The sequence below is a fragment of the Theobroma cacao genome, chromosome 9, assembly GCF_053813885.1.
Source record: "Theobroma cacao isolate CCN51 chromosome 9, ASM5381388v1, whole genome shotgun sequence".
NCBI lineage: Eukaryota > Viridiplantae > Streptophyta > Magnoliopsida > Malvales > Malvaceae > Theobroma > Theobroma cacao.
In genome coordinates, this window is record NC_142647.1 from 889,098 (window position 1) to 900,489 (window position 11,392).

An 11,392-nucleotide genomic window follows, 5' to 3' on the forward strand; every position below is an offset into this window, starting at 1 on the left:
TGTTTATTTATTTTTATTAAATTTTTTAAATATTAATAATCTAGAATTTAATTAAAATATTAATAATTAATAATTTAAATATTAATATTTAATGTAATTTAAGTATTATTATGATTAATTTTTATTTTATTTTTTAAAATATTAATAATAGATAATTTAAATATTAATATTTTATTTAATTTATATATTATTATGATCAATTATTTTATTTTATTTTATTTTTAAAATTAATAATTGATTATTTATTTAAAATATTAATAATAGATAATTTAAATATTAATATTTTATTTATAATTTAATTATTAATATTTTATTTAATTTAAATATTATTATGATTAATTTATTTATTTTATTTTATTTTTTAAATATTATTAATTAGTAATTTATTTAAAATATTAATAATTGATTATTTAATTATTAATATTTTTATATAATTTAAATGATATTATGCTTATTTATTTTTAATTTATTTTGTTTTTAAATAAGAATAATTTATAATTTATTTTATTAATAATTGATAATTTAAATATTAATATTTTATTTATAATTTAATATTAATATTTTATTAAAAGTTAGAATCAAGAGAGAGAGAGAGAAAAATAATATTTTATACATATATAGTTGTAATTTTTTAAATTTGTAAAAGATATTTTTATCTCTATGATTTTTGAATTTATTCCTTAATCATGAAATAACTGATAACATATGAGAAAATATAATATTAGTTATTCTTTAGTTTTGAAATATTTTGAAAAATAATCATCCTTATTAAATGACTATTTCTTGGTTTACTTCTCAATCAAAATTCCTTAAGAATAAAAAAAGAATGGTTAAATCATTCCCCCAACCAAACATGCTGATATTCCCATTTTGAGACTGATTTAAACTCAGTTTGATTGTTTTGTTCTTTGTTTTGAAACTGACTTAAAACTCGATTTTCAGAGTTTAAAATGGCACGCATTTTAACTAAAATCTCAACCTGTGACGGTTAATTTAACTAACACATATCAAGCAACAACTCCATCATGGGCCTGTATTCCATCTTGACCATTCACCTTCCGTGCACGAATCAAAGGCGAAGAAACCTCCTTTGATTTCTTACGCAAGGCCCCTGCTGCTCATGCATTAGATTATAAGCAAGAAGAAAGATGCACATGGAAACTAAAATATACACAACAGGATTGAACAGGAGATAAGCCACCACTGCTGCGACAAAGTTTGTAAATCTATTACATTATCTATAGACGCAACTCTTCTTAGTTAGGGCAAAAAGGCTAACCCAATGTAATCCTACTGCTGCACCTTAAATAACGGGAAAAGGCCTAAAAGCACTATAGACTACAGTAACTGTTGAATATTTGCTAGCCATAAACCTAACAACTACCAAATGCATGGCTAGATGGGAACGCAGCACCTGTGAACATCTAAGAAGGCTGCAACAAATATTAAAGATTATGCCAAGCTCCACATTTTGCACAAAGGACAATGCAGGTTGAGGTGACTTTGTAGCTCATCTTCGCCGCTGCTTTTTTCCAGACTTGGAGTCGCTTCCCTGTGCCTTGGACGAACTTGGCACTTTACGCTTTGCACTTTCCAACACCTTAGCTGAATCGGTTGAGTTCTCCTTCAGGCTCTCACTTTCCTTCACCTTTGATGAACCAGATTTTGACTTCCCAGTACCATTAGCATTATTAGATTTGCCACCGCTTTTCAGAGGCTTACCCTTAGAACTGGAGGAAATCTTGGGGGTTTCTTGCTTGGACTTGGTTGCCTTTGAAGAGTCCGGCTTTGACTTGGTTGAAGCTTTTGGTGTAACACCGCCATCATCCTTGGATTTGGTAGACTTGGGTGTGTCACCACTGTCCTCTTTCTTGGATTTGTTTCCTAATTTTAAAACAAGGTCACCTGATTTACTAAAGCTTTTGGGGGTATGATCCTTGGCTTTGGCATTCTCATTCTCTGGTTTACTGACACTCTTGGAGCCATCTTTGGATTTGCCATCCACTTTACTCTCTTCCTTCATTTTGCGACCAGATTTTGCGGCAGCACCCTTTGGTTTTCCAGAAGAAGCTCCTCCACCCCTGGCCATCCAATTTTGAGATTTTTAAAAAACAAAGAAACAATCAAAGCAAATGTTTTATTTGAAAGAATTTAATAACCTTTTTGTTGAATCATCCATCTTAATTTTCTTGGTTGGCTGATCAGATGATTTCGCTTTCTTCTTTTGAGGCCTGGTAATGGAAATCAAAACAAGGAAAAAAATGATAAGCCCATACAAGGATATTGGACAAATAACGACCAGAGAGCCAAGGAAACCAACAAGCAAATGCAAAGCTATTCCCTATAAAATAATCCCAAAACTTAAAAGTAACATCTTAAGATTCACATAAAATTAGCATTGATAAAGAATGGAAGATCTATCAACCTAAACTGCAGAAAACAACCAAGCAGAGTTTCATAATGCAAGGCCAAACTACACAAAGACACCATCTAGAACCAAGATTGTGATAATCAAAAATTTAAAATTCACGAATCACAATAGGAATCACTTACATTTCAGATGAACCATCAGGACTTGGATGATCAGCTGCTTCTTCCTGTTTCAATAAAGTTTTAGCAACCTAGAACATGAATCATATAAAAGCTAGTTAAGTGCAAATTAAACAACTGCCCACCTCATCTGACCCAGACTCATCTTCAATGAACTCCCACTTTTCTCTTTTAAGATTTAAAATTTCTTGATCACCATCATTATAGAGCACCTATAGACAAATGAAGAAGAAGAAAAAATGATTTAATACATTCTGGCATAAACATTTAGATGGAAAAACCTCTGGTAACATACGCAGGAAAAAAAAAAACATAAAAGAAAACATGTATCTTATTTGAGGTGTCACCTTGTGCTTCTTTTTAACCGAATCAAATGAATGAATAATTCCTTCATAGAATCTGAAAAAAGAAATTGAACCATAATTCCAGTGTCACGTAAAGAAATATCCTACAAATGTGCATTTACATAATTAGGTTCCTTGACCAAAGTCAGTCAAGGCAAAGGCACAATGTATCCAAACAACACAAATATGATTTGATAAAGAATGATGGAAGTGAATAAACCCTCCAGATAAAAGCTCCAGACAGCAAGTCACAAATCAGGAATCATATAACACATGAGACAGCATCTTTTAGAATAACTAAGTAATTTACTCTTTTCTAGTACAAGTTATTTACTCTTTCAAGCATATATCTCTCAGCAGAAATTCAAGGAGATGAGATGCCATTTTGCCAGCATGGAAAATATTTTTTAGTTTCATCCCATTCATAAGAAAGAAAAGATAAAAAAAGATATGTTTGGATAGAGTAAGAAAAAAGTTTTAATTCTTTGACTCACAATTTGAGACAAGCTATTATGCAACATGAAGAGAGGGAGAGAGAGAGGGAAATCCACATATAAAAATTATATAAGCAAGGAAATTGGAACTGGGTAGGGGATAAACATTCACACATTAAGATACATGCCCACACATGCATACAAATATAAGAGAAAAGATAAAAATGAATAAACTTTGATGGTTTAATTTCTGAGTATCACCTTCTATAACAATTGTACAAAATAAAATGAGAATATAGAGAAATATTTATACTTACGCACGGTCTTTGGGCCACCAGACCTTCACCTTTGAGCCCACCAGGTTCTCATCATATTCTATAGAACCAGATGCCTGACAAAGAATCAATATGAAAAAGTCAGGCAGGTGTCTTCAGAAGAAGCATCTAGAATATCATTGCTTCAACTATGTTAAAATTGCAGCTTGTATAGACAGAGCCAAATAAAAGGTTTACGATACTTTATACAGAATATTTGAGCTTATATACTCCAATATCTTTCCATATCACAAGATAAAAGGCAATTAGCTATGATCTCCAGAAACAACAAAAGAAAATAAAAAAAATTAGCACCCATGAGTGCAATAGAGATGCAGTAAAGCATTGGTTTGTTACTAAATTTAAGGAGGAAGTAATGACAGCATTGCAGGATTACTGTTTTAAGAAAAACAAAAAAATTGAACCTTGTGGAAATATCAAAGCAATATCAAATGCCTCTTGAAAGATAAATGACCTCAAAGCTGGTTAAAGGTGGCATTGTTGATAGATAGGCATCAATTTTGACAAGGGGAAAAAGATACATGAGAAACGAAGAAAAAAGTAAAGAGGTGCTTAAAAAGTAAGGAGGAAGGCAAGTAATATGAAATAAAGAGATGAAAAAAAGAATAGAAAGATTAGCTAAAATAAAATTCTTCCATGAAAGCTAAAGGTACAATGCAGTTATTTCTAAATTACAGAATCCTGAAACTGTGTTTTAATCATCTGGCTGAGGATATTACAGCTCATGTCAGTTCTTTAAATAATGTAACTGCTAATCCTTTTCATGTTGATTTGTGTTATAGTTGGGGATTAGTTGATCCAGGTAGGTGATCAGTTTATGTTGGTTTGGCATTTGCCTTCTTTAAACTTTCTGAAGCAGGAGTTACTGCTTCTTTTGGAGGTTGAATTTCAATTATCCAAAAAAATAAAAGGTACCATGCAGTAAAACAGCATCAACATGGAACAAAGCCAACATGAGGATTAAGAAGACAGCAAGAAAAGATGAGCGGCCTGTGAATAGCTAAAACATCACCAAAGGTGTGAGAGTAGAAAACCTATTAAGAGTTCAAACCAATAAGGACCATCATAAAGAAAGGCAAGCTATGATGCCCACTTTATTTAAAATCCAACCTACCAAACACTAGAATACACCACCATTAAGATATTATCTTGATCGATGCAAAAAGATACATAAAAGTAAAGACAAATGCAATCTCAACACTCTTGTCCCTAGAGATACTTACTTTGTCTTTACTTGGAGTATGCTTTCTCTTGGAATTTGTCTTAGGGGTCTCCTCCATGAGAGAATCATCTTTGTTAGGCTTGACTGACTTTTGAGAAGCAACCTTTTCCTGGATAAATAATAAGAAAACAATGATTCCCTTGATTGAGGGATCTAGAACAGATAAATAAAAAAATAATAAAGCTTGAAATAAATAACACATCAACAGAATACCTAAATTACAACTTAAAAGCCAAAAAGTAAGCACCTCATCATCATTCTTGGTTGAAGTTTTGGTTCCATCCTTCTCGGAAACAAGTTTCCTCCGAGCTCGCCTTTTCTTATCCTCCAGTTGCTTTAAAGACGATCCATCTGCATTACTGTTAGCATCTACCTTCTTTGACAACTGCTTCAGTGATTTTGCCTCTGAATCACTTGCGGTGCCACTTTCTGTCTTAGTTTCATCTACATCAGCTGGAGCATTATCCTCATTGGAAACCACAGTAGAAACCTTTTTCCCTGAACGTTTGTTTGTTTTGGCTTCTGAATCACTTGTCCCTTCAGATGCCTTCTTAGAGACATCATCAACAGAAGGTGTGGTCTCCTTGTTCAAGCTCTCTTTCTTTTTTGGCCGTGCAGCCTTTTTGGAATGACTCTCATCAGGTATAGTCCCACTTGGTGTTGGGGAGGCAACATCAGTTGATTCATTCTCAGCTGCTTTTGGTGAGGAAGGCTGAACACTTGTCTCTCTCTTATTTTCTGAGGATACAGCCCCATCAACAGATGGATCATCATGATGTGAACCAGCGTCATCCTTGACTTCATTTTTATGGTCTGTTAAAGTTTCGGGTTCCTTCTCATCAACATGAGAGCTGTCAGAAGGTTCTGTTGATTTCAAGTCAGATTTACTCCCTTTTTCCTGTGTACTTTGCTCTGACTTGGAATCTGAATTGACAACTTTCTCAGCTTCCAATCTATCAGGTTCAGCAACACTTGATATATCAGCATTTTTGGACTTATCAGCAAGATGGTCATCCTCTTGCTTCTTTAAGGAGTTCGAATCAGCCAATGAGTCATCTTCAGCAGTTTGCACAATGCCATTGCTAACAACTGACTTGGGAGATTTGTCATTTGCAACATCAACTTGTTCAGTTGAACCTGCTTCTTTAGGTGTCTCTTTATCCTCCTGGTACACATTCGAGGATTTATAAATGACTAATTTCAAGCATTATCTAACACCAAAAATTGAATAAAATAGAAAAAAAGGAAGCACTTGAATCCAAACACAGAGAGAGAGATAGAACATTGACAATTGACAAAAATACATGAAACAAAACGTGCCTGGGCTGCCTCATCCAAAGGTGCTTCTGCTGGTTTGCTCTCACCATCCTACAGCAAATTAAACCACAAAAGAAAAATACAGGACATTAAATCTGCTCTATGTTCACCAAAGAAGGCATAAAACATATCAGGAAGATGTCAGCATAAGGCAAAAACTTGCCCCGGTTTGACGGAAATCTTGAATAAAACAATTGAAAAAAGAAAACAACCAAAAAGACTAACAAAGTATCATACACATTGAAATAAAACTGCAAGCCTTCAATAATCAAGTAGCACATAATCTATCTGCAACTGATGCAGAGTGGAAATGCATACAGAACCACTGCACAAAATGACTAATAATTGCCCTCAAACAAAAAGGATTGATGAAATTATGTTCAGATACAAAGAGATAATTACCACATGTTTATCAGTGGCAGCATCATTCTGCTCCACAGCAACAGGTGTCGCTTGGCATATAGAAGAAACTACACTACTATAATCATCAAAAGAAATGCCTAAGTTCTCCACAGCTTGAGTTAGGTAAGGTTTCAGCTTTGATGCACAGCTTTCAAGCACTCTCTCTGCCAACCTCCGAGCAACAGGAAGAACTTCCTGAGAAGAAATAGAAGCCGTGGGTGAATTAAACAAGAATGTAGAAGAAAGGTAAAAGGTAGTAAGTTACTCGTATGATTACAGACCTCATTATCCTTCTTTACACAAGCTAAGACTGGGGAGAGCAGCTCCGTAGAGATGTCTTCGCTTTCTTCCAATACAAGGGTCATAATAGTCACCATAGATGTAAAGACAGCCTCTGCATGATAATCCCTGAAAAACAAACAAAATGTATCATTAGGAAAATAATCATATAGAATGCAAGCCACTTTTTTTCTTTTTGAAAATAGTAATCTACTCTAATACAGAAGGATGACAACAAAGTTTTGAATTGGGAAAAAGCCTCTATTAAACATAAAAATCAAACAGACAAAACCATTATGAAGAGAAAAGAAAGACAAAAAGTCCCAGGAGAATATTTCTCAAAAGAGCACTTAAACTTTGTTTTGATTAGCTGGAACAGAAAACTTCAAAATCAAATTTGAAAATTACTGGAATTCCCACTGTCTACCAAATCTAACATAGGCACTAAGACCTTTAAGTTCCAAAAACTCATGAGGGATCATAATCACTATTTTCAATCACCTAATAGCAGTCTGTCAATTTAAACCCAAATTTAAAAATTCACAGCAATCAAAGCCATCCCTTAATATATGAAAATAGTTTATGCTATAGCATGGATTCATGGCACGAGAGAGACCAAGACAAAGAACTGAAAGAACATTTTTCTAACGCAATGATTATGTTGCAAAAATTTAAACACTTACTAAATCAGACAGATTTCATAAGGTATGAAAAAATAGCTGAAGATTTACGTTGATGAACATATGTCAACAAGAGAATGTAACTCTCCAATCAAAAAGTTATTTTGTACCTTATTGCCTTAAGGAAATGCTGGAACATCTCAATGATAAGAGCATCGCATTCAAGATCCAACATCACCACACATGATCTTACTTTCGCGACAGTTTCAAGAATTGAGGTCCTCTTAATGAATGAGCGGCTGGATTTGTCAGATAGATTTTCAAACGATGACACAATCAGTTGAAAGACCTCCTGCATGAACATTAATAAGAATCAATACTTCAAATGCAGAAAATGATTTTAAAATCATGAAATCTGCAAAAGTATCCAAAACAATGAATTCAAAGTACCTTCATTTGGTCATCTTCATAAGGAGCATCTGGTGCAGTTATCCTTGTTATCTCACTGACGCAAGAAGCAACTGCAACTTTCACATCATCATCAGGATGTCTAAAAAGCTGCTCTGCAACCAATGCTTTGAGTGATGGAGAGAGTGCATTTTGCATTGATTGGCTAGGTGACTGTTCCACCCTTATAAGACAATTCTCAACTTGCTACATTTAAAGGGGATAGAAAAGAGTAAACGATCATCATCAATGTAGAAGTATCCATTAAAAAACACTCGCATGAGGCACAACACAAGGGATACTAAAGTACTTAAGTTTTCAGACAATCAATTGATCGTGTATTGCCATTGTACAATCAGACAATTAGCAAATTCAACATTTTCAATACATCAATAAAGCTCAATGAGAAGAACGGGGTTAAAACAAAGCACAGACAAATGCAAGGCACAGTTGGCGGTGAACAGAAGTTGCCAAATAGGGAGATAAAAATGGAAAATACTTGAAGTTCATTATAGTTCAAATTGACAAGAAGCCAAAGACAAACATAAAGGAATCTAACACCCCTATCATCGCTAATTTGCTATACAACTAAGACATCAGCAAGCACCCATCTCTGAAATCACACTGCAATTCCCTAAATTTCCATATTCCTAAAGAGTCATTCTACGACGGAATTGATAGACAATTTTCTTGCAGCCACGTATAAAAAAACAAATTGTAAAACCCTAATAAGTACCAAATCCTAACCAAAATAAAGTTACTAATCTCAATTACCTAACAACAATATAAGAGATAGCTTAAAAGGGACATAAATTCCAACCTAACAATCTACCACAGGATGATAAACAGTGCCGACCACCACTTTTTCACACATCCTCTTCAAAGTTTCTTGCTTGGCAACATGAATACAAATAACCTTGCCTAAACAGGGGACAGCACCAGATTTATCGTTATCACAATTCCAGAGTCTGCTTCCAGGCATTATCATTTATAATAGAGTCGGGGTGGCGAGGGGGGGGGGGGGTGGTGGTGTGGTTGGGGGCTGGCAGCAGTAGAGAAGGGGTGAGGGAGGGGCAGGAGAAAACTGAAAAGGTCACCAAGACAACAGTTGCCATAGTCATCATCATAAGCGAAGCTATCAAGTGTGGAATTGAACTTCTGTGCATAACACGCATTAATTGTGGATCTATCATGGATTCTAATAGCTAGCTTATTTAGACACCAAAACTTCAACAGGATAGATCTATAGGTGAAGAAGAAAATGAGAATATGATTTAATAAAGTTCATAAAAAATAACTCTGTTTGTTAAGCTTTATTCCTCTAAGGAAACAAGATATTTACAACAAAGAATAAATTGATTAACATGTTTGTTTTATGCAATAAAAACATAATCTCACGTGCCCGACAAAATCCTCCCTTATTAGGAATGGTTTTATACAATATCTACACATGCTTTCCATATTAACTTTCGATGCATTCAATGCCATCACAAGTCGGTCATTAAAAATTTTACTTTGCCCGTTAGAAATTGATCGCCAAACATAGCTCGTGCTTAATTAACTAAACAAAAATCAAGGATATTTATTATACCAGTTCCTCAGATTTCACAAACTTAAAGCCTGATATGGGATCCTCTTTAAGAAGAATCAAAACCGTTATGCCGCATATAGACAACAAACACGCACACGTGTACATACACACTCACTTGACTCCCGCTCGCGCGCAATTTTAAAATAAAGATATTCAAAACTTCAAACTAACAGTCAAAATAACGTTAACAGTCGAGGAAAGCAAACCCATGGTACATATCAGACATTTAGCAAATTCAAAAACATACATTTACTGATATATCTAACAGAGAGATAGATAGATAGCAAATTCAAAAACATACATGTACTGATATATCTAAGAGAGATAGAAAGATAGATAGATATAGAGAGAGATAAGAGATATAACAATAGTTAGAGTGTTAAACAATATCCATGAGCACTGATTCAAGGTTATAACAGTAATGGCAGAAGCCGAATTGAACACGTGAACAACATGCAAAACAAGAAAACTTTAGAAACAAAGGCAAAAGCAGATCAGGATGGGGGAGAAATGGAACTAACTTTAATAGCAGAAAAATAAAAAAATCACACACTCAAAGAAATGAAACCGCATGCATAATAAAAGCACATAAATCAAAAATAAAAAACTAGAGACAGAACGACTGAAGAGTAAAACGAAATTAAGGGAAAAGAATGCAAGGAGGGAAAGTAGGGCATACGTCGAGGAGATGGATAAGCTCATCAACTGACGAAGGAGGATCAACGAGCCTGTTCCCAGCCTCCATTAACTGCAGCTCCAGCTCTTTATCAGATGCCGCCATAGTTTCTCTTTCTCTGTTATGAACAAAAAATGTTTTATGTACCTAAATATACAGAAACAGATCCTTTAATATCTGAGCCTAATGCCTCGATTTCACACCATTGAAACCCTAGAAACTCACGCGAAAACCACAAATCGTGAAGACGACAAGCAGATTCAGCGAGAGAGGAGGGGGATTTACTCGATAGAGAGAAACTTAGGGTTTTCGGTTTTTTTTTTTTTTCTCAGAGAGAGAAAGAGAGAAAGTGATGACTGAGGTTTTTTTTTTTTTGCTTTTTTCTTTTTTGTGAATAAAACTTTAGCAGAGGGAATACTGTAAAAAATAATATTTATATAAAAAACTCATTTTTTTAGTTTTTCTTTTCTTTTTTTTTTTCTTTTCTCCTCACTCCTCCCCGATCAGACTCTCTTTTTTCTTTTTGTGTGTATTTAAAGGAGAATCCAGCGAGGCTGTGCTCGGATTCCCCCGTGCTTATGAATTGGAGTTAAATTGCACTCTTCAAATCCACCTTTGGATTTTCATGATGTGGGGACCACGTGGGGTATTTTGGACCGCTTGATTCAATTTTGCTGACTCACTGCCCTTTTTTTACTGGGTTGAAATTACTTTTTTGTCAAAGTCCAAATTTCTTAAAAAGAGGTTTTTTCGATAATGAAAAATTATTTTCCTTTTTCCTTTTTATGGAAAACTAATTACCACTGTACAACCAAGCCTGACACCATGTACCAAAAAATGCCTTTGCATGCTGATAAGGATTTGTAACTCCTTTTCCTTTTTAAGACTGGCCAGAGAAATTAACCAAATTTTGACACCTCCATAATAAATAAATATAGACTAAAAACTGTCAAAAATATTTACTCGTAATTTTTAAAATTATATTTTTTGAATATTTTTTTAATTTTTAGTTTACATATTTATAAGATAATAATTTTGATTAAATAATATAATAATATAATAATTTTTTAATTCTCTTCAATAACTTACGTATGTAACAACTCGAATTTGAATAACGATAATTATGTAAAAAGAACAATTTTGTTAGTTAAATGTGTAACATAACTTGATATAAC

At 33.8% G+C, this 11,392-nt stretch overlaps 1 protein-coding gene across 2 annotated transcripts; it reads right to left on the reverse strand.

Annotated features, from left to right (window-relative positions):
- Positions 1-1,181: 1,181 nt before the first annotated feature.
- On the reverse strand, positions 1,182-10,709 carry LOC18587716 (transcriptional regulator). Of its 2 annotated transcripts, XM_088809853.1 has the most exons (15): positions 10,443-10,709; positions 10,221-10,335; positions 7,954-8,157; positions 7,674-7,855; positions 6,886-7,012; positions 6,605-6,799; positions 6,206-6,253; positions 5,133-6,050; positions 4,887-4,994; positions 3,646-3,719; positions 2,898-2,949; positions 2,676-2,762; positions 2,554-2,597; positions 2,160-2,231; positions 1,182-2,081 (listed from the first exon to the last, which is right to left on the reverse strand). In XM_088809853.1, exons 2-15 carry the CDS (start codon positions 10,320-10,322, stop codon positions 1,511-1,513), a joined length of 2,784 nt encoding a protein of 927 aa, XP_088665979.1. In that variant the 5' UTR covers positions 10,323-10,335; positions 10,443-10,709; the 3' UTR covers positions 1,182-1,510. The 2 variants fall into 2 exon arrangements, with proteins under 2 accessions (XP_088665979.1, XP_007011734.3); XM_007011672.3 differs by having other exon boundaries at positions 10,221-10,709.
- Between the last annotated feature and the right edge of the window lie 683 nt (positions 10,710-11,392).